Below are 23,000 nucleotides of genomic sequence, written 5' to 3'. Positions count from 1 at the left end.
TGGAAAAGAGGCTGTGACTGTTTGAGAAACAGCTCTGACTAAATCTGGCTCAACACAACAGCGGGTATGTTGTGGTTAATATATAACACTCAGAGCACACTTGCACTTTGTTTCCCCAAATAATAGATGAAGCTTTCAGACGCAGTATTTCCAAGCTGAATGGTATGTATGCCAGATGGTGCATTTTGGAGAATTTCAGTGACAACTATCTGTTACATTTTAGAATGTCATTTACTCTAAAGGTCTTTGTGGTCATTTGTATGGATCCAAGTCAGCAACAGCGTTTCACATGTGCTTTTTTAAGCTATTTTTGACATCTACATGTCTATGTGTTTCAGGTTGTTCCTTCAAACCTTCCTAGACTTGGAATTTTGGCTTTAGACAAAATGAAGACGGGGTGGATTTTTATTCTATCCTACATGTGCTTCCTCATTCCTCTCCACCAAGCACAACTTCCTAGTGCCAACATCTCAGATCTTTCCTTCAAAAACATGGACTTTGCCATGAGTCTTTACAGAAAAATTTCCAGTTACCACGACAAGAACATCTTTTTCTCACCCCTGAGCATTTCAACCAGTTTCACCGCTCTATTGCTGGCTTCTGACGGCGTCACCTATGAGGAGTTACTAAAGGGTCTCAACCTGAAGCAGCTGGAGAAGGCCAACCAGCCAGAACTCATCCCGAGACTTTTCCAGCTCCTTCACGAGAACATCACACAGAGCGGATCGCTGAAACTGGACGAAGGCATGGCTCTCTTCGTGCATCCGGAGTTTGAGGTGGCAAAGAATTTTGAAAATCAGATAAAGAGCTTTTTTGATGCTGACATCAAAACTGTTAACTTCACGGACACAAAGGGAAGTGTCAAGTTCATCAATGAATACATCAAGAAAAAGACTGAGGACAAGGTGACAGAGATTATATCAAACCTGGATGCAGAGACCCAGCTTATGTTAATCAACACAATCTTCTTCCAGGGTAAGATCAATCCCTCTGACTACTCTGTATTGATTATAGATTATATTTACAATTAAGTAGTATAATGTCTTTCACAGGAGCCTGGGAGTTGCCGTTCAACCCCAATTTCACTCAAAGTTATCCCTTCTACATCGATAACTATAACGTTGTGCAAGTGCCCATGATGATTCAAGAGGATAAGTTCTACATGATGGACGATGTCCCTCTTGGAGCCAAAGTGCTGAAGCTGCCATACAAGAAAGGTGTCTCCATGCTCATCCTGCTACCCAACAAAGGCATGGACTACACTGTAATCGATGATGAAATCACTGCTAGCAGGTTCCTCACCTGGGTCAGAGAACTGCAAAGAACGTAAGAGTGCCCCAGAGGGGCAAGCTTTCATTAGCTTAAGTTCTGTTTGTCATTCACATTCTGTACTGAAAGAAAGACAATTGTTGGGCCAACTTTAAAGAATGACTTCGATTGGGTACACGTAAAATAGGTTTGTTAAAATTTTAAATAAAAAAAAATTAAATTAAAATAATGTTTCTAATTAAATAGATATAAATGTTAATTCAGCTTGATTTATTCATAAATCTTTTTCCAATTTGTTTAGCTGTAATTATGTAAGACTTTGTGGCAACTTCTCTAAAAAGGTGCCATGACAAGAATCTAGCAACAAGAGTGCAAATCAATTGAAGATACATTATACGTAATACTTAGAATAACCAATGTATCTACTCAACATGTTTGACCACGTTGTGTTCTCAGCAAACTGGAAGTCAACATGCCCAGGTTCAAGATGGAGCAGTCTTACTCCCTGCACCACCTCCTACCAGACATGGGCATGCCAAGTATCTTCAGTAATTCAGCCAATTTGACGAAGCTGAGTAAGGATGGAGGCATCAAAGTGTCAGAGGTTGGTTTTCAATGTCCCAGTGCTGTAACAACATATTGACTAAATCCAGACGGCAGAAGATGACCTTTGTCTCTCCTGTAAAACCGCAGGTTCTGCACAAGGCTGTGATTGAAGTGGATGAAACTGGGACCACGGCAGCAGCTGCCACAGCAATCGGCATTACTCCGTATTCCTTACCCCGGATATTCACCATCAACCGGCCGTTTTTCTTCTTCATATATCATGAAGACACAAACACTCTGCTGTTCATGGGTCGGGTGATTGACCCCACTCAAAATTAGTAGTTCTTTATGCAGGCTTCTTTAAGGCTTGAAATTGTTTTGGTCTGTTTGTAAAAGCCAAACATATGTGTGATCAATATTAATAAAGACTTTACATTGACATGTCTTCCTATGGGATTAAATCAGCATCATGTGTGTATTGCTCATACTATATGAAGAGTACACTCTACATAAATGAGACGTCCACAGTATTTCAATAAATTACTTTGTCATTTTTATAGAGGTTTTAAGTTGCGATTAATGCCTTCATTTGTAACTACATTAATAACTGGATTTATTTAAGTTCAAATTTACTTCATAAATTGATTCAAGTAAATTCAATGTAATCAATTTATGAAGTAAATTTGAAATTCTACTAAATTAGGTTAATAAATTAATTTGTTATTATAAATACTGCTCACTAGGGCTGGCTATATTCAGTCTATGGGTAATACACCCAAAAATGTTTAAAAATCTCATATCTGACAATATCTTTAATTATCGTGAGCAATGTCACTATATTATTGCTTATTTATATATGATATATATGTTTAATATATTAAAACCCCTTGGAATTCTGTTATATTGCTATTGATGAAAATGTATTTAAAGAATATATTTAAAAGATATTTTACACATACATATACTGGAGTATATGTATGTGTAAAATATGTTATGGCCCTTCCACACTGTTGATGGTGAGAAGCACATTAGGCTGCTCTGTCCCTGTTGGTTCGACAAATAAAGTTTTTTCAAACCACGTGACCATTTCTGTCATGGCTGCGCCCTCGTGTCCTGCGTGGTTGTAAACAGCTCTGCTTCTATTCTGAGGTTTCGAGGAGGCGCAGAGAGTCGAGGTACGTGTCAACTGTTTGTTTTTAGAGTTGTTGTGTAGTTTATAACCTGTTCTTTGAGATGTGTGTTTCTTTACGAGTGAGATTTTGTAGATAAACCTTCTGGCACGTAGTCGCTGGGTAACTGCAAGCGAGCAGTGACTGGTAGGAGACACGTGCGTCCCAAAAACAAAGTATTTCCAAAGTTAACTTGGTTGTTTTATGTGTTTGTAGAAAAATGAAGACAAATAAGATGAAACCGAGAAGCAGGGGTGTGTCGTCCGGGCTGAAGAAAAAGAACAAGCGGAGCATCCATGTGAAAGGCAGCTGGAAAGCTGTGGAGCTCGACCCCAGCCTCTTCTCCGAGGAGGGCTTGGAGGGTCTGGTGTGTTTCGAGGAGCTGACAAGTTACAGTCTGGTCGACCCTGCGAAGGCTGCGGCGAAGGCTGCGGCCAAAGCAGCGAAAGAGCTGAAGAAGAAGGAGGAGAAGAAGAAGAAGAGGAAGGCGAAGAAAAGGAAAGCCAGCGAGGGAGAGGAGCAGGGAGGAGGAGGAGGAGGGACTCCTGGTGTGGAGGGCACAGAGGTAGAGGAAACAACTGAACCACCTAAGAAAAAAGCCCCAAATAAGAAGAATAAGAAACAAGCTGCAAAGGAATCAGTCCCACAAGATGTCATTTCTACAGAGGAGACACAGAAGGATGGGGCCGAAAATCAGGAGGGAGGAGCAGAGGGTGACACAGCTAAAGAAGAGCCTCAACAAAATGTCCAAGCAAAGAAGATCAATAAAAAGAAGAATAAGAAACAGAAGCAGCAGATAGAAGAGGATAAAGATATAGAGAAACTGACTAATGTGGAACTTCAGGCAGAAGAAAAACCCTCACAAGAAAAGGCGTCAAAACCCCCGAAAAAGAGTAGGAACTGGACAAATGTTGCACTTTCTGGCTCTGAGGACCAAAACGCTGATGTGGGAGCGTGGAAGGATCTGTTTGTTCCTTCCCCCGTGCTGAAGGCGCTGAGCAGCCTTGGATTTGGTTCGCCCACGCCGATTCAAGCCCTGGCACTACCTCCAGCCATCAGGGATCGTATGGATGTACTGGGGGCAGCGGAGACGGGTAAGATCATGTGTCCGACATAGCTTTTTGTTCCAAAATAATTTATTACACACTGTAGTTAATGTGAGCACTGTTATTGCAGGAAGTGGTAAGACGCTGGCTTTTGGTATTCCCATGATCCACGCCATCCTGGAGTGGAGAAAGGGCTCCGATGAACCTGCTGACAGCAACAATGAACCGGCCACACAGGTGGAGAGTTTGTATTTACCAAGCCTAACATCAGAAAATGATGCTGAGTCCATAACAGAGGAGGACAACGAGGAGGCTGTGGAAGAAGAGGACCAAGGTGACTCAGATGACGGTGAGGAGGATGATGATGATGATGATGAGCACAGTGGTGAAGACGAAGATGAGGATCAAACCCTTGGATGCGTTAAAGTGATCAACGATGCAGAATTTGACTTAAATGCTGAAGAAAACCCTGCAAGGGGTCAGAATCAGCCTCTGCTTGGACTGGTGCTCACTCCCACCAGGGAGCTGGCTGTTCAGGTCAAACACCACATTGACGCTGTCGCTAAATTCACTGGTGAGTTATTTAACCTAGCATCGTATCAGGGTCTTCATCCTTTTAAACAGTTCTATGAATCTAAACTAAAGATGTTACTGGATTGCAGATATCAAGACGGCGATAGTGGTGGGAGGAATGTCACAGCAGAAACAGAGGAGGATGTTAAAACGCCGGCCGGAGATTGTTATTGCAACTCCAGGACGTCTTTGGGACTTAATCAAGGAGAAACACCCTCATCTACTGAACCTCAGACAGCTCAAGTGAGTCACAGTCACGCCTTGGTTTCTTTTTCATTTGTTGCCTTTTGACAGATGTTTTCTTGGCTGTAGTTGACGTCTTATTTTTAACACATCAGTTGTAAGTAACAGAGTGGTGTAAGTGTCCAAGAAAGGTGGAATTGGGGGAAATTGGACTTGGTTTTAGAGAGATGATGGCTTCATCAAGACGTTCTTCATATTTGTATTGCACCATATCACAACATGTAGCGATGTCCGTTACCGATGCCAGCATCAGAAACGTCTCAGATTGCCAAATATGCTGAGTTGGGGATCAGTGAATCTTCTGTGCCTATCCGATACCACGTCTTTAAATTATATTTGTTTCATATTGATATTTGCAGGGCGGGTTCTTGTGCAATCATCTTAAAACTACAGCCCAACAGCAGCAGCAGCATGATGTTTTCTGAAAGCTAAACAGAAACCACAGGCGGTGACTCTCTCTTTATTAAATTTTACTGTGTTCCAGAGTTTTGCCTAGTCCGGTAGAACATGGCAGCTCTGTATTTATTTCTTTAACGCCAAAATGCTGACCAGTCAGGTTGAATCCGTCCTTCACTCACACTACTCCGCTCCCTTCTCTGGTTACCAGTGGCTGAGCTAGCCACTCAACAAAATCTCGACTGTTTGCTGTCCTGGCTACTAAATGGTGGCACGAGCTCCCCATTGACATCAGGACAGCAGAAAGTCTACACATCTTCCGCTGCAGACTAAAGACACATCTCTTCCGACGACAAAAAATATTTGCACTTATAAGCAGCACCTTGTTGTTCTGGGTTTGTACCCTCATGGTTGAATGCAATTATTGTAAGTAGCTTTGGATGAAAGCGCCAGCTAAATAAAATGTGATGAGTCGCCTGTGTATCTGGCAGTTTGCTGTATTTAAGAATATTGCCAATTCAGGAGAAAACAATAGACATAGACAGTTTTATTCTGATCTCAGAAAAAACACCTTGAGAGATGAGAGGGATGTCCGAAGTGTGAGTATTGATATGACGCATGTTGTGGGGTTGTGTTATTCTGCAGGTGCCTGGTCATAGACGAAGCCGATCGTATGGTGCAAAGAGGCCACTTTGCAGAGCTGGAGAATCTGCTGGAGATGCTGAACACCGTGCACTTCAACCCCACGAGGCAAACGTTTGTGTTCTCTGCCACACTGACCATGGCTCACAGCCTGCCCAGCCGCATCCTGCAGAAGAAGAAGAAGAAGAATCTGGACCAGAGGGGCAAACTGGAAGTTCTCATGGAGAAAGTAGGGATCAAGTCCAAACCCAAAGTCATCGACCTCACCAGGAAGGAGGCGACAGTGGAGACGCTGACTGAGACGCGGATCCACTGTCAGAAAGAGGACAAAGATTTCTACCTGTATTACTTCTTGCTGCAGTTCCCTGGGCGCACCATGGTGTTCGCCAACAGCATAGACTGTATCAAGAGACTGAACTCACTGCTGGTGATCTTAGACTGTGATCCACTGCCTCTACACGCCAACATGCACCAGAAACAACGCCTGAAAAACCTGGAGAGGTTTGCTGAGAGGGAGAGGTGAGTGTTGCTCACACCTGCACTAGCAGTCTGAACTTGTTTGCTTCTGGTTGAGTTGATCCAGTAATTGTGTCTATGGTGAAATATTCAAACTTGTTGCTACTGCAAACTGACGCTTAAGGGTTTAAACTGCTTCTGAGTTTTGGGTTACATGAGTGAGTTGCATCATAATGCATATTTACCTCCACCTTGGAGGTTATGTTGTAATTGCTGTCAGCTAGATAACTCAAAAACTACTGAACTGCTTTGCATGGGATTTTGTGGAGGGGTGCGGCATAAGCCAAGGAAGAAATCAAACCAAACATTTTTTTCCCATTTCTTTAACATGCTGTAATCACAACAAGAATTCTGAAGTTTCAAGATATTTATTTTCTAACATAGGTTGGATTCAGAGAACAGGTCGCTTCATACAGGGATTTTATTCACTCCTTCTGGTGGAGGAGGGAGGAACTACTAGAGCACACATTGACTGTCAGTCATGTCTGTACATGTGCTGTGTATCTTGACAAGAACACTCAAAATACACTTACCTTGTTAAAGTTGTATTAAAAATAGTTACGTTAACTTTAACTCCACCTAGTTAAATCGAATTCAATATCATTTTACATGTACCTCTAATGTTTGTAATATGCAGTAGCAGTGAGTCATAGTAAATAATTACATCTCCAAGGTAGCCAAAAACCAGACCCCCCCCCCCAAAAAAACAAACAATAATTTTCTATCTCCAACATTGAGTTCCACCATAAATCTCCTGCTTTACTGAACGGATGTGACTTGATTCACAGTTGTGTTCTGCTGACCACTGATGTAGCTGCAAGAGGACTGGATATTCCCAATGTCCAACATGTGATTCACTACCAGGTACGTTCCTTTTATTCAGATGTCCAAATTGTTGAATTTGGACTTCCTGCATTCAACTAACTGGAACACGAATCACTATACAACCCTGAGTGATAGAATAATTCTCGTTTTAACTAATGTTTCATTTACTCTTCTTAGTCTTGAGATCTAAGAATGAAAAAACATTATTGTGCATGGTGAGATTTGTATTTAAAAATGTTTCGGAATGTCTGTACATACGTCCATCCCATGAACATGATAGCTCAAGAATGCCCTGAGGGAAATTCCGTACAAGTACTAAGGACTCAAAGATGAACTGATTAGATTTTGGTGGTCTAAGGTCAAGGCCACTTGACCATGTGTTGTTTTGAACTCAATATATCAGAAATGCCCTAAAGGAATTTCATTACATGTGGCACAAACATTCACTTGGACTCAAGTATGACCTGAATAGATTTCTCAAATAACATGTTTTTGGCCTCTTGAATGTGATATCTCAAGAGTGCTTGAGGGAATTTCTTCAACTTTTGATCAGTTGTCACTTGGGCTACAATTTTCAGATAAAGTGATGACATTTCAGTGGTCAAAAGTCACAGTGACCATATACGAAAAATGTAGAAATATGGTCATGGAAACTGCACTGGTTTGCGGAGGCATACACCCGCAGTGCGGTAATTCTAGTTTTGTTTTTAAGAATACTTCTTCTTATACTGGCTATCTGTTCAAGTAATTTGGATGCCCTCCTACTTCAGGTTCCCAGGACATCTGAGACTTACGTCCATCGGAGTGGCAGAACAGCGAGAGCCACTAAAGAGGGTCTCAGTTTGCTGCTAATAGGCCCAGATGACATGTTGAACTTCAGAAAGATTTATAATACTCTAGGGAAGGACGAGGACCTTCCAATGTTCCCCATAGAGATCAAATGCATGGAAGCAATCAAGGTGAGCTCCACTGGTATTAGGTCCTGTACATATGTCACGTTAAAGCAATTATTTCTGATTGTTAACGGTTGAGTGTGTCCCACCACAGGAAAGAGTAAACTTGGCCAGAAACATCGAGAAGATTGAGTTTCACAACAGCAGAGAGAAGCAGCACAACTCCTGGTTCAAACAAGCAGCCGAGGCCCTGGAGGTGGACTTGGATGATGATCTTTTACTCGGTAAGACCAACAAAACCATATCTGTGACAAGTTATGTCTTTTGAAAAGTGTTCAAATGCAAACCGCTGAAGGTGCCACATTTGTTACAGGCAGATCAAAGGGTGAGGACACTGACAGAGAGCAGCAGAAGATGGTCAAGGGCATGAAAAAGCATTTGAAGCATTTGAGCTCCCAGCCTGTGTTCAAGAACCTGGTAAAAACCAAGTACCCGACTCAGATGGGAAAACTCGCCCTGCCTCACCTGCCTCGTGCCGGAATGGAAAGTGCCCTGACCAAGGTGTCGCTACAGCAGAAGGAAGACGAGTTAAAGAAACGTGGTCCACCACAGCGAGGGAAAAAGAAGCAGAAGAAAGAAAAGAAAAGCAGCAGCAGCAGTGATATGTTATAAGAAATGTGTATTTAAAAAAAATCCATCTTTGACACAGTTAAAATGTTAAATAGATAAATGTAATTTTTAACATGCACAATGTGCAATAATTGTATTTCCAGATGTTGTTGAATCTCTGTACGCTGCAAGAGTTTATAAAAATCTGTTTTCACAAGTGTCTCAAAGCGCTGCTGGGATGTATTCAACCAAAGTCAAGGTTCCTGAGTTGTGCAGGGGTGTGACGTATCGCTGGTCATTGCTGAGGTTGTGGGTAGAGAATGTTGTAGTGAGACGTTTGGTAGAGGAGGTGCAGGGAAGGTTCAGCACCCTCTGGAATCATGTGGTGAGCCAACTGCTGTTCATCACCCTCCATAGAGACGATATGTGTGCAAATGTCCAGAGCCTCAGAGAGAGCCAGAATGTCCACGTGATCACACTCCATGGCCATCACCTCCACTTCCTGCGTGAAGGGAACAAAGACGCCAGTAAACCTGCTCTAACTGCAACAGATTATCTTGTTTTTCTCACTAGATGGCAGCAACACTTTACTAACCTGACGACAGTATGCGTGTAGATTGGGCGCCTCCACAAAGTTGCAGAAGAAGTCTGCGTGGCTCTGCAGGTGTGCCGAAGTGAGCAGCCTGAGATACTGCACCACGCCATCCGAGGTGATCTGCTCATTGAAGAGCCTCAGCAAAGCGTCTTCCTGCTCGTCAGCCTGGCACTGCTCCACCACATTGACAACCTTCAAGAGAACAGAAACAATCAGGTAATGAGTTTTACCAAAAAAATAATGTTCCCAATACCACAAAAGAAGATGGAATAACAGTTCTAAGTTAAGACGCAGACTTTTAATACTATTAACAGTAAGGTGCAACTCATGCCGGTTATGTCAGTTGATTCAAAACTGAAGGATTTCAAAATGTAAATCCAATCCGTTTTGAGTCACTACTGAGCAGTGGGGCTTAAACATTTTCTCCCATTCTTTCCAGTTTGTTGCCCTGAACTGGTTAATATAGACACACAGATTTCCTACTGCTTGGGCAGTTTTTATTAAATGGTGCTATGTTAGACTTCTGTAGAGATGGTTTATTCAAAAGATCTGCATGGAGTAGGGGAACTGACTGAAAATGGAATTTAAAGATGTTGAAGTACATTCATATTAGTTAGATCCTCCAAATAAAGTACAGGGAAACATTGTTCTTTGCAGCTGACTGATGTAAGAATCGGAAACCAGTCAAAAACACTTACCTAAGTAACTACAACATGTTTGTACTTGATGTTCAAGTGTTCAGGAACACACAACTATAAATGTGTCATGTCAGTCAAGTCATGGTTATTGACTGTACTGCCTTTAGGGCCCAAAATGGAATAATGACGTTCTGAGGCCACAAAGCAAATAGTATCTCAATTGTCATTTATGTTAATGGATATGTCAGTGTCTTATTAGAAAATTGTAACTGAACTACTTGATAACTTCATGGTTTTAATCGAGTTATTTACCGTGTCCAGGTGTTGTTTGAAGCGGCTCTCATCAAATCCTGCAGAGGACAACACTTCACTGCTTTGGATTATTTTGTCCTTGAAGCTGAAATTGAAACCATTATCACTCACATCTATAATGCAGTATTTCACCAACACCAGTATATGTTTGGTAGTTTGTGGCAATGTCAGTAGTGATGATTACTGACCTCTGCAAAGCTCTAGTGTTATGTAGGACGGACTCCATGTGAGAGAAGCAGAAGGCTCTGTAGAAACAGTTTCCATCACCACGCACTTTCCTCACAGAGGAGAACTGGCTGCTCAGATCCTGACAAAGGACAGTGACAGTGGTTAGTATAGATACATGCGTATATACGCGACCACTGCAGTACAACAGCCCACCTACTTTATACTTGGCCCCGGGTGTTTGCTGTGGGAACAGTGAGGAGATGTCCTCTCTGTGCGAGACGAGACTTCCAGCCTCCATCTGCCGTAAAACCCAGTGAGCTGACAGCCTGGACCCAGCAGGGAGACACAAAGCACACCCTGTCTATACGAGCAAGGAACGCGTACCTTCACATTTCAACGACAGGGAGACAGCGACAGAAAACAGTTTGTCAATCCTCCGCCCGTCAGAGAATGTGTCAACACGTTGTTACAGTTTTATTTCCATTTTCTGAAAAACCGGATGTTTGCATGTACCACGTGCTCTTGTTAAAGCGACAGTACCAAATTTATTTAACGCCCTGTTCAGACCAATGTTGGTGAAACACCACACAGGAACTAAACTCTGGTTTTATAATGCAGAAGATGTTTAATACGGAGGAGCATTGTTTTTATTATGTGCAAATCAATGCAACAATGGATAAACATTGTATATATAATGTACAAAAATGTTACAAAATGTAACCGTTAAGGACTTTTTTTTATAATGTAGGAAAAATATACAAGAATGTAACAATGCAACATTCTTAACAGGCAAATATAGAAAATATATAACAAAATGTAACTTTGTTCTAATACTGTAGTGGAAAAATTACAACAAATATTGTTTTTACAATGTAGAAAATGTAACAAATAATAATCTTTTATAAATTTGAGCGCAAAAGTACAAGCTGTGAAATCGACATTAACAGTGTCTTTAATTGACCTCTTTACAAAGTTAGCCTTAAATATAGGAATGTACCCTGCATTAGCCTTCATCACTGTTTCAATTTAAGTCTATAGGCATGCGAGTCATTAACAGTATTCACATCCGTAAGTAAAATTAGAAGTATTTAAATCTATACATAAAATATTCAGATAATTGCATATCTTTTTTTTATTTTTATGTGTCATACAATTTACCTGTGCTGTATTGATATATGACCATTTTCATGTATCTTATTGAGATGAGGTTAATTTTGAATAACCTAATAATTGCTGATCATATGTTTTGCATGTCAAATCTTCATATCCAAAGTAACTGCAGCAGTCATGTTATTGTAGTGAAGTAAAATTACAAAGAGGCATAGAATGGAAATGCTGAAGTAAATTACCAAAACTTTTCTGAGTAAATTTAAGGAGTTACTTTTAACTTTTCTCCTTAATGAATGGCTTTTCTGAAGGCCTATGAGAGGGGTTGTAACCTTAAACTAGAGATACACTTAAAACAGACCAAAAAAGCTACTGACAGGAGATACACACCAAACAAAATCTTTTCTGGAATGTTGAACCATAACCGGGCAACCCAGATTACTATATAATCTTTAGGAATGGAAATTACACACGAAAGAAACGTATTATAAGTGTAGTTTAACATGCTATGTTACTTTTAGTGTGTTGGAGAAACAGCATTGCAACATAATTGATGGTCTGCACTACAAAGCTGTTCCAGAACTTATATGTACAGCAGTGTTTGACAACATGGAGCACACTATTGGAAAGTTATAACATCAGAATCTTTCTGCTACACTGTATTTTTCCTCTATTTAATAAATAAAAATATAGAATATCACAAAGAATCCTTACTCTATATAGTTCAAAATGTGATGTCATTTAATTTCAACCACAATGTCATTTCATTGTACCTACTTTATTTTTGAAATGCAGCAGTAATACTTATTTACGAAGTTATGATACATTTGATCACCTTCTCAAAATATCAAGTTTTTCTAACATTAAACCTTTAGAGTCACTCTTCAAATCACTCCTAAATGTTGAAAACATATATATTTCCAGAACTTTCCCTGCATCTCACAATGTCAAAAATGGACACTCAGCAAATTGCTGTTGGCAGTACCACCATGCTAAGATGTCAAGATTCTGCATCAACATATTGTTTCGCTCTTTCTACTGGCTTTACTTGAACTTTTGATTTGTGTTCTACTGCTGATGCTTTTCATTGAAGCCCTCTCTCTTTTGTCTGTCAAAGCCGTCCTGCTCGTCATCGCAGACCCAGATTCCATCAGTCGCCTCGCTCTCTTCTCCGTGTCTGCCCTGTCCAGAATGTACTCCTGAAAACAAAATCTTTGTTTCTCAAAAGTCAGGTGAATAACCAGTGGGCAATCAAAATGTAAACCTGAGGACATTACCTTCACCATGTCCATCTTTGTCAGGTCGTTCATGTTCTCCAGCGGTCCATATGTGGGTAGATAACATTGCTCTGCAAGGTTGTGGATGACCATAAGTAAGCTTCCCACTTCCTCAACCTGAGAGATAATGAACATTTATCAATGTTTCTATCTGAAACTGCTGTTGGTAAATTACCTGAGGGTGATCTCAGCTCATAATCCGTAGGGCGTACCTTTTCTCTGGACAGGCCTTGTACCATCAGCAGGTTCACCTCTGCCTGCTCGTTCTTCTCTTTAAGCATTTCTAACTCACTCTGGAGTTCTGACAGTTCTTTGTTGGCCATCTGCAACAGCCACGAAAATATTGTTCAAGCATCGTGAATCAAAGAAATGCTGCACTGTAAATCTTAATGTGTTTGTCTGACCAGTTTCTTTATTCCGTGCTTCTGCTCCATGGATTGCAGTCGTCGCTGGCCCTCCTCCACTTCCTCCTCCAGCCGCTCCAGACGATGCAGCAGCTGCTGGTTGGTGATGGACAGAGTCTCGTGACGTTGAATAATGGGCATAACCAAAGATTCAGACCCATTATCGAGGTAAGCTGGAAAAGTATTCACACAATGTAATTAACTCATCGGGATTAAATGAACACGTTTATATAAGCATTCAATTTATAGAATGTACAAAAAGATGGACGACATGACTGCTCCTCAAACGTGAAGTCAAAGCATCTTGATTGCCACCTGGTGGCTGGTTGCAATGTAGTTTCTATAAACTTCATTGCAACTATATGTTTTAATTAGTTACTTGATGCCATAAAAAGGGGGAAATGTCATGATTGACAGCTGAAAGTGATGATTGGTCAAGCCAGTGTATCAGCAGGTCCTTGGTAAGATGGTGACGTTCATATGTTGGATATGTTGGCTTCATTTCTGGATGGTGGGAGGAAGTGGAGAGGCGTCGTCCATCTTTATATTATTTTGTATATTTATATCACACATCAAGGGCAATAAGAGTCAGTCTTAAACTTACTGCTGGGAAGATATTCTATTGTTTTCATCAAGTAGTCCTCATAGATTTTGTATTTTGTCATTCTCTCTTTTAAAACTTGCTGTCTGTGAATTGAGATATGGTAGGAGGTTAAAATAATGAGCAATATCCCCACATCAACTCTTGGTTTTAAGTTTTTACCTGGTGCGAAGTTGTTTCAGCTGTTTCATCAGATCTTCTATCTCTCTCTGCTTCAAAATGTTCTGCTCCCGTGCAGCTTCATACTTCTTCAGCGATCTGCATCGCTTCACTTCATTTTCAGCCACAAACCTCTCAAATTTCATCGCTCTTTCTTTAGTCTGTGTGGAAATACAAATCCCAGAGGGCATCAGTATCGGATCAGTGTTATTTTACTGTCTGGTAGAATCAAAGAGTGATATTTCCTCTGAACTGAAGTAGGTTGAGGAGCACACATTAAGGTTTCAGCTCACCTCCTGGTATTTTATGTCCAGTTCAGACTTCCTCAGTGCCAAAGCCTCAACGCTGCTCTTAAACTCTTGCCGTTTGAGTGCGAGCAGCTTGTTCACCTCATCTAACTCAGTCTGTTTCTTCAGAACCACCGTCTTTTGCAAAGTGTTCACTCCGGCCTCAAGGACTCTGCTGGGAGTCTAAGAATAATACACAACCACAACACTGAAACTCTTCCAATGTGGTAAAATGAGCAAGAAAACACAATTTACATTGAAACTTTTAAACCAGGACGAAAAATAGAATTACAGAAATGACAATTAAAAAAAGCAGGTTTAAGTGAATAAATCACATAAGAAACAAATATATAGAACAATTAAATAACTATAATAACTAAATAACTATTCTTTAACCTAATGTTTGTTGAGTTTTATCTCATTTGCTGCTAAATTTTAAATATTTTGGTTTACTTGACCGATTTGATATTTACCTGCTATTAACATAAAATGTTATTTGCCTATTTTGTTTTATTGAAAATGGTTTTATTGCTCTTATGTAAAGCACTCTGTGTTTCGTATTTTGTATTTATGAATAAGGGCTATATATAAAGTTTATTTTTATATATTATTATTGTGTACAGTGATCTAAATTTATCTTGGATTCATCAAACACACCTTGACTTCCTGTATTTTGTGTGAACGTGCAGGTTGACAATTACCAACTTTATCTTGATCACATCAGTCTTACCTCCGTAACAACAGGGATGTGATTGACATCTCTCTCCTCCACATGTCTGAGGGGACAGTTGTCAGTCAGTAACAATGTCAGAACGTATGAAGGTGTTTTAAACAGAGAGAAACATGCTCAGTAACAAAAGAGCGGCCCTACCTGGTGGTGTCGTCCGACTGAGTTACAAACACGTTTCGTATTCTGTTTTCCACCTTGAGTTTCAGACGAGGATCTCTTTTATCTAAGAAAGGAAGTGAAGAGGCCGCCATGTTTCTTTTGTTTTAGTGAATTTACTGTCCAGGAATCCTGATGAGGAAACAGGTCCTGCAGTTTGTCCACGTCCTCGAGGATCGACGCTCTTTTCCCCGGATGTTTTCCTGGACTTGTGTGCCGGTTGCCTGGTAACCAACGCGGAGACAACTGAGAATGCGCCGGGATCGTTTTCTGCCGTTGTCATGGCAACTACCGGGGTGGCGGTCCTGCGTTAGACCGAATGAATGAGCGGCATGAAAATGAGATGGTGAGGAGGTCGAGGAGCTCTCACTCCGTCCTGATCCCCGTGAACCAGGCAGAGTCCCCGAGGACACAGTCCCATAATTCATTTCACTTTGAGGAGTGGAATTAAAAATATAAAGAACCAAATATGTGGAGCATCCCAGCTGATGCAGACTTTGTTCAACCACAATCTGAGGCTTCAATGATGATACAGCGTTTTTCATTATATTAAGGTAATTTAAAAAAAATCAACAACAAAATATTACCTTGTCAAAACTGAATGAAATGTATGAATATAATGTTGATCTTTTGTTAGCTTAATTGGACACTGTTTCAAATTCAAATTTCTTGCTCTGGAAGTTTCAGGTTTGCACATCACACTTGTGTAAGTTCCATATTGAACAAAGAATGGTTTCCCCTCTAGTTGTGAGGTCATAAAACCTTGCACGTGCATGCAGAGATGATGTAAGCACAGAGAGGTTCGAGACTTTTTTCTGCACATGCATCAGTCTACATAGTGACTGTCAAACAAGGAAGTCTGGCTTCCTCCCACAGTCCAAAGACATACAGATTGGGGTTAAGTTGACATTGACCATTGGTGTGAACGTTTGTGTGAATGATTGTTTTTCTCTATATATCAGTGATATGCCCTCTCTCACAAAGTAAGGTGGGATTGGCTCCTGCCCCCCAGCAATCCGAAAACAGCAGAGGTAATGAAAGAATGGGTGAATTAATGAACCGTTTTTCACTGCAGATATTTTTGACACGACTTAGCAGGGTACAACAGGTTTAATTAACAATTTTAATAAGGGTTGCACTGCATGTAGCTTTTGTAGTTGCAAAGCCAAAATGACTGACAGGACTTAATGATGCAGTTCCATGGTACAGAACCAACTTTAACAGTATTAATTACAACAAGTTTCTGTCATAAAAATTGCTCATCCCAGCACCTTGACAATGCTTGCTGACATTTTTGCATTGCATTACTTGTCATCTTTCATGACGTCTTGTCTGTCTTGTGTAAAATGTGACAGTCCACCGAAATGTAGAAACAACCTCAGGGTCTAGTTCCTCCACCTGTATGAAGAAATGCAGAAGGACTCGTTCTTAAAGGTCCAGTGTGTAAGATTTAGGTGAAAGGGAACTATTTAAATTTAATTTAGAATAATCCTCATGATGTTTTCACTCATTTGTTTCATCTAAATTGTATAAATTGTAGTTTTCTTTACCCCAGAAAAGGCCCTTTACATTCACATACTTTATATTTACATCGAGGGGACCCTCTCTACAGGGGCCGCCATGTTTTTTACATTAGTCCAGACTGGACAAACTAAACACCTTTTGAGTTTTTAGGACAATTAAAGGCGACCACAGGTGTTCAGCTGCAACATGCAATTTCAACACTAGATATCACAAAATTCTACACACTGCACCTTTAAATGGAGGAAGCATTTTTCTCAAACATTTCCTAAGTGATTGTGAAACATAAACAAAAATCAGCTGTCTCGCTCTTAAGGCACATTGTCACACTTCTTCATGTCATAGTAAGAGCTGATGCTGTCATAAAGGTGGATCAACAACATCTGTAAAGAAGCAGAACCACTGTCACATGGTGAGTCTGAAGCTTTAAAGACTGTTATTGAAACAGCAGCGTGTATGTGTGTGTGAGAGAGTGTGAGGTCTAGGTATTAACTAATGTCATGGAGACCTAAATTTGTTTATACAGTCACTGGGACTTGTCAAAATTGAGTTCACATAATGTAAACCATTAAAGGTTAGGATTAGGCAATGTTATCTCTTGCTGTGTGTGTGTGTGTGTGTGTGTGTGTGTGTGTGTGTGTGTGTGTGTGTGTGTGTGTGTGTGTGTGTGTGTGTGTGTGTGTGTGTGTGTGTGTGTGTGTGTAAATGTAGTTGTCCATTAACTTTAGTTTTATGGTTGAGCAAATAGTGTAACTATTAAAAGTGTAAAAAATGTAACTGTAGCTGTGTTACTCTGATGTCATTTATAACTCACTGTAACACGACACACAACTTCACATCAGTGTTGCTTTTGGAGCAGCAATATCAAACACAGTTGAACATGCCCTTAAAAGGCATCTGTGCTCTGGTTTGAGCTGCTGCTCTCTGATGTGTGCTGGTGCAGGTTTTAGCTCTTTCAAATTGGCTTGTTCTTGAATTCATAGAGTATGACTCCACACAGCATGTGTGTATTAAGCTGCTTATGTTGATTTATTATCTTTTGTGTGAGGGCTTTACAAAGCTAAACTTAACCTGTTTTTACATTTGCAGCTATTGTTGTTCTAACTTTGGTTTTTTGGTTCTTCTAGTACTTCTGGATCACCAGCCTCATCCCTGCACTGCAGCTCACCGTTGGATGTTGGGCTCCTGAGACTGGACAGCAGATCTTCTCCTGTGATGATTGCACTCAGCAGATCCACATCTCTGTACCAGAGACTAAACAATGATATGAGAGACCGACTGGCTCTCTGCTCCTTCAGTCTCTACACTGCAGACAACACATCAGGGAACTTTCTCAGGTGAGGAAAAGGAACAGTTGAACTGCAGTACATGGTATCTTGTAGGCTGCTTTGAACATGCCCATTAGATTTTCTTGTGCAAATGCATTTTAATAGAAAAAATACTGAATACATTTATCTTAAGAATTTCCATTACATTTTAGATTTGTGTATTGATATGATGCTATTGGCTAAATATATGTATAAATGTATTCATTTCTTGTTTTTACATGGTTCCAAAATATAATTAGGAGGGATTGCCATATTACCTGACAAAAGAAAGCCAAAAATAATGTTTGGTTGGAAACTTGTGTTGTTCAGTAAACTCAGTATTAGTGACTATTTCTTCAAACAGTTCATTTAATGTTCATCTCCCTGAAAAATGTTAGGCCCTGCTTCACATAAACTACAGGTCAGATGTGACAAATTCTATTGTTATTGTTTAATTTATGTTGACAATTATGGGACAAGTTGTGGTACGATTTCCATAGCTTTACAAATATGAACACACATATCCGGGCCCTAACACTCGTTGCCTGCAGTGGCTTCTACTGTCTATTCCTGTAGGAGGTGCCACTGAAACAAATACATGCTGCTATAATCTTGAGGAGAAACTGCAGTTCACTGAATGTGATCAACTGAGAAAGTTACCGAGCAGCATTGATTGGTTGACATCTAATAATTTTAGATAAATGAAGCTTTTGAGCTCTGCATGCCTGGAGGTCTTGGACATGGATAATTGTGTCATTGTGCCCATGTGACTTCGCCGGCACTAACCAGTGTCTGGTGATCTGCCTCTTTGCCTTAAAGAGACAGGAATCTTTGTGTTGGTCGGTTTGCCAGACAGAATGCAGCCAAATCAGTTTTTGTGGTGCACTGATAACACTGTGAAGGATTTATTTTGAAGGCCCACTAAAGAAATCAGTTGATCACATTGCTTTTTGGTGATGGATATAGAGATATAAAAAGATTTTATCTTCTCCAATGTTAAACATGAAACAAGAACCAGATATTGCAGTCATGGCAGCAGCTTCTAGTTGAGATAGGTTCAGCAGTATATCAAATGTTCTAACTTTGTTTTATTTATCTATACCTGAAATTGTGTGTCAGAATTAAGGCTCCTTCGTGCTCAACATTAGATATGTATATGGAAACAGACAGAGCCTTCTATCAAATATAATCAGGGAAAAAAACATTTACCTGGGGGGGTAATTTCAATCACCTTTAGATCGTCACTAAATTATATAAGCTACTACACATATATAAGAAAATTAAAAAATGAGTCGTCAATAAGTTATAATAACATTTTTGATGGCTAATCAAGACAATGAGGGTGGGCAGTGGGGGAATTTAACCTCAGTACAAAACCCTGGTTACGGCCCTGCATGGCTTCTTGGAGCTAAGGTAGGTTTCTTGTAAGAGATTCAAAAAACAGTCCCTGTGATGCGTTCAAGTGACCTCTAGCAGCCATTATAGACCTTGTGTTTTGTTGTTCTGTCCTATTGTGCTTATTCTTCCAAATCCCCTGTAGGATTAGTGCACTTTAATGCCTGGTTGTCTCATTTGGAAACCAGTCAATTAAGACAGACATCTCGACTCTGCCCATATCTCCAGGGCTGTTTAGTGCTGTTCGCCTTATCTCTGCATATCCGAGTCTCATGACATATAAGGATACAGCCGTCACTGACAGGAACGGTCCCAAAATAATCTGAGGGCGCACAGCTGAGCCCCGCGCAGCGCACAGCGCTCCGCCGCACGCTGCTCTACCGCCGCGCTGTGCGGGAAACACCGACACCGCAATGACGAAATTCTGCTATTCTGAATACTTAAATCAGTTCCGTAACGCTGGAGGGAAATGTAATAATGTGCGGCCGCGTGTCCGAGCAGACGGATGGAGAGGAGACAGTCAGAGCCACGCGTTGTCAGAGCCGGAGTGAGTCTCTTCCTTTGTTTGTGTGTGTGTGTGTGTCTGTGTGTGTCTGTCTGTGTGTGTGTTTACGCGCCCGTGCGAATAATCCTGATTATTCTAATAATTCCCTCACATTTTGTCTATGTCCGTCTTCAAATACACTCAGTTGCATTGAATTGTTTTCATTTATCCATCTCTTCTTTCAAGGGATGTTGACCCGGTGGTCTGTGCCATCAGGAGAGGGGACGTGGAGGCCGTCACTGACCTGGCGTCATCCGCCCCTCACAGCCTGCTGAAGGAGAACAAAGATGGGTGGATACCTCTGCATGATGCTGCCTACTGTGGACAGGCTGGGTGTCTGAAGACCCTACTGAGGGGTAGGACACTGAAAGCATCATGGCATTTGGTCATAATTTGAAGCAGATATAGGATTTTTTCTAAATCAGGGGCCCTAAAAAGGCAATTTACACAGAGGGGCCCGTTACATGTCCAACATCCATGTACAATTCCTGATTCAGTAGATGCACATTGAACTCATTCCTTGTTTACTGATAGCTGTATAGCTTTGAGCAAATCCACAAATCATTGAACATATTTTGAAAATTGTTCCTTGTTCAGCACATTATTATCAAAAAAGCTTAAAATCCTTAATGTATTGTCACTTTTTTATTGTTTGTAAGTGACTAATTTATTATAAATAAGACTACTGACAAGACAGGGGCACTTCAAGGACCACTCAGATATTAGCTGGGGCCAGTGCCCCCCCTGGATCCACCGCTGATTTGTTACAATGTAGGAAGTTTGTTTGCACTTTCTCAAAGTTCATATACGTAAGTTGCTGAACTGCTTTGTGTAATGTGTACTGTATTTTCTTTATGTTCCAGTTCATCCAGGCTCAGTAGACAAACGTACCTTACAAGAGCAGACGGCCCTGCTGCTCGCTGTGTCTTGTGAACATTTGTCATGTGTGCGGTGCCTTCTAGAGGCTGGCGCTGACCCCGACATCAGCAGCAAGAACAAAGAGACCCCTTTGTACAAAGGTACAGCTGTGAAACTAATTGTACACAGGACTATTTAGAAGGGGAAAAAAGTTAGGTAGAAATGACCCTGTGTTTTGTTTGTCTCTGTAGCCTGTGAATTGGGCAACGTGGACATGGTGAGCCTCATTCTGACTTATGGGGCCACAGTGAACCAGCGGTGTGGTCAGGGCTGGACCGCCCTCCACGAGGCTGTATCCAGGAACAGCACAGAGATCTGTGAGATACTAATAAGAGCTGGGGCTGCAATCAATCCTCCTAATACCTATAGCATCACACCTCTCACTGTAGCAGCTCAGCGAGGACAGATGAGGGCACTGTGTCACCTGATTGGAAAAGGTTTTTCTCCCACAGAAATGATCCGACTCTTTTCACATCCCTGTTCCCCATTTAAAGGTTGTAAAAAGGATGAATGCTTTTCTCTAGGTGCAGATGTGAACATCCAGACTTGTGATGGCGTCACAGCCCTGCACGAAGCCAGTAAAAATGGACACAAGGAAATAGTAGCAGTGCTCTTGTCTAAAAACGCAGATGCCAACAAACCCACTAACTCTGGACTGCTGCCTCTGCATATAGCTGCTCAGTATGGACACCATGAGTAAGTTGAATTTAAAGAAAATATAAGTCTAAGGGTAGCATTTGCATAGAAGCTACAAGGTTTGTTTTATGCTACATTATTTTAAAGGGTGTTGAATTAAGAGTTATTAAGTATTTAAGTAACTTTATTAACATTTCACTTTTGTGCTCAGGATTGTGTCCCTGCTCGTGTCAGTGACAAGTCGTGCCAGGCTGCGGCACAGTTGCATCAGTCCCCTCCACCTAGCAGCCGAGCACAACAGACACACAGTGGCAGCTGTGCTTCTGAAGACAGGTGCGGATGTAAATGCCACACTGGCCCCCAGTCACTCCACCCAGTATGCTGATGGACGTGCAACAGCCCTGTACTTCGCTGTTGCCAACGGCAGCAGCAAGACAGCAGAGGTGCTGCTGAACGCAGGCGCCAGCGTGAGCCTTGACCCAGTGAGTCCTCTGCTGATGGCCGTCCGTCAGGGCTGTGTCAGCACCGTGTCTTTGCTGCTGGACAGAGGGGCCAACATCAACGCCAGGCTCCCGTCTTATGCTACCACCTTCCCTGCTGTTATCGCTCTCTGCATGAACAATCTGCCTCTACTCAAATGCCTCTTGGACAATGGCTGCGAGGCCCACTCTTGTTTTACCTGCACATACGGCAGTGCCCCTCACCCAGCTACTGGAGAATCCCAGTTAAGAACTGTTGGCAGCAATGGATATGTTTTACACAACGACAGTATGCCTCCTTTAAATTGCTGTGAGAGAACAGAAAGAGCAAGACAGGTGTGAAAACTAAGCAGTGTCATGCAGCTCACGATAACTGAAACTTGTATGTTCTTATAGTGATTTAACAGCTTTTCTCACTTTCTGCCTCAGTTCTGTGAGTGGATCTCAACACCAGCTATGTGTAAATGGGCAGGACCCATCATAGATCTGCTCCTGGAGCATGTTGGTCATGTTCAGCTGTGCAGCAGGCTCACTGAACTACTGGACAGCCGAGAAGAATGGCTCGCTGTGAAGAGGAAGTCATGTGAGTATCAGCTAAAATTGTATCATTCACTTCCTTTTTTCCTTATGCAAACATCACTGTGTTCTTCACACAGCACGTGTGGCATTCAAATATGCAGGTGGCAGTCATCTTCATCCTTTCTTTTTGTCTGCAGTGTCGCCTCGTCTGCTGACGCACCTCTGCAGATTAAAGATTCGGACCCAAATGGGGAGAGACAGGCTGAAGTCTCTCACAAGTTTACCTCTGCCAGACAGAATGATCCGATACCTGAGTCTGGCTGACTGACTTTAAAGGTGAATTTCAAGCAACATATGCATCAGAGATGTGGCTATATTTATCTTTGTGTGGTTCTTTTTTTAGTTGTGTCTGATGTCTTGAATCTGTACATGGTCCTCTCAAAGTAATTGTATAAAATATCTATTTATAGCACATGTAGTGTGACAATAAAGAATTTTTTTCTTCAGTGAAAGGTAAAAA

At 41.3% G+C, this 23,000-nt stretch overlaps 5 protein-coding genes across 8 annotated transcripts; 3 read left to right on the top strand and 2 right to left on the bottom strand.

Annotated features, from left to right (window-relative positions):
- The first annotated feature begins 73 nt into the window (after positions 1-73).
- On the top strand, positions 74-2,254 carry serpina10b (serpin peptidase inhibitor, clade A (alpha-1 antiproteinase, antitrypsin), member 10b). 2 transcript variants are annotated; one of them, XM_020084765.2, is made up of 5 exons: positions 74-162; positions 339-975; positions 1,053-1,326; positions 1,726-1,873; positions 1,963-2,254. In XM_020084765.2, the coding sequence occupies exons 1-5, from the start codon at positions 160-162 to the stop codon at positions 2,152-2,154; spliced, it is 1,254 nt and encodes a 417-aa protein (XP_019940324.2). In that variant the 5' UTR covers positions 74-159; the 3' UTR covers positions 2,155-2,254. The 2 variants fall into 2 exon arrangements, with proteins under 2 accessions (XP_019940324.2, XP_069392422.1); XM_069536321.1 differs by lacking the exon at positions 74-162.
- Positions 2,255-2,831: 577 nt separating this feature from the next.
- ddx24 (DEAD (Asp-Glu-Ala-Asp) box helicase 24) lies at positions 2,832-8,947 on the top strand. The gene is made up of 9 exons (XM_020084760.2): positions 2,832-2,990; positions 3,201-4,078; positions 4,161-4,604; positions 4,693-4,846; positions 5,888-6,403; positions 7,189-7,264; positions 7,996-8,184; positions 8,273-8,402; positions 8,492-8,947. Exons 2-9 carry the CDS (start codon positions 3,205-3,207, stop codon positions 8,788-8,790), a joined length of 2,682 nt encoding a protein of 893 aa, XP_019940319.2. The 5' UTR covers positions 2,832-2,990; positions 3,201-3,204; the 3' UTR covers positions 8,791-8,947.
- On the bottom strand, positions 8,828-10,946 carry LOC109627941 (ubiquitin thioesterase OTUB2). The gene is made up of 5 exons (XM_020084773.2): positions 10,658-10,946; positions 10,461-10,579; positions 10,273-10,357; positions 9,323-9,514; positions 8,828-9,229 (listed from the first exon to the last, which is right to left on the bottom strand). The coding sequence occupies exons 1-5, from the start codon at positions 10,736-10,738 to the stop codon at positions 9,023-9,025; spliced, it is 684 nt and encodes a 227-aa protein (XP_019940332.1). The 5' UTR covers positions 10,739-10,946; the 3' UTR covers positions 8,828-9,022.
- A 1,350-nt stretch (positions 10,947-12,296) lies between these two features.
- On the bottom strand, positions 12,297-15,287 carry ccdc197 (coiled-coil domain containing 197). The gene is made up of 9 exons (XM_020084767.2): positions 15,147-15,287; positions 15,006-15,051; positions 14,282-14,458; positions 13,992-14,149; positions 13,833-13,915; positions 13,229-13,401; positions 13,037-13,147; positions 12,825-12,941; positions 12,297-12,746 (listed from the first exon to the last, which is right to left on the bottom strand). Exons 1-9 carry the CDS (start codon positions 15,254-15,256, stop codon positions 12,561-12,563), a joined length of 1,161 nt encoding a protein of 386 aa, XP_019940326.1. The 5' UTR covers positions 15,257-15,287; the 3' UTR covers positions 12,297-12,560.
- A 177-nt stretch (positions 15,288-15,464) lies between these two features.
- On the top strand, positions 15,465-23,000 carry LOC109627934 (ankyrin repeat and SOCS box protein 2). Of its 3 annotated transcripts, none has more exons than XM_020084764.2 (9): positions 15,465-15,715; positions 17,810-18,019; positions 20,115-20,284; positions 20,792-20,947; positions 21,038-21,283; positions 21,371-21,542; positions 21,694-22,297; positions 22,391-22,544; positions 22,678-23,000. In XM_020084764.2, the coding sequence occupies exons 2-9, from the start codon at positions 17,898-17,900 to the stop codon at positions 22,806-22,808; spliced, it is 1,755 nt and encodes a 584-aa protein (XP_019940323.2). In that variant the 5' UTR covers positions 15,465-15,715; positions 17,810-17,897; the 3' UTR covers positions 22,809-23,000. The 3 variants fall into 3 exon arrangements, with proteins under 3 accessions (XP_019940323.2, XP_069392420.1, XP_019940320.2); XM_069536319.1 differs by lacking the exon at positions 15,465-15,715 and adding an exon at positions 16,941-17,094; XM_020084761.2 differs by lacking the exons at positions 15,465-15,715; positions 17,810-18,019 and adding an exon at positions 18,046-19,931.

Source organism: Paralichthys olivaceus, chromosome 12 (assembly GCF_024713975.1).
Source record: "Paralichthys olivaceus isolate ysfri-2021 chromosome 12, ASM2471397v2, whole genome shotgun sequence".
Taxonomy (NCBI): Eukaryota; Metazoa; Chordata; class Actinopteri; order Pleuronectiformes; family Paralichthyidae; genus Paralichthys; species Paralichthys olivaceus.
This window is presented reverse-complemented; position numbering and strand designations above follow the sequence as displayed.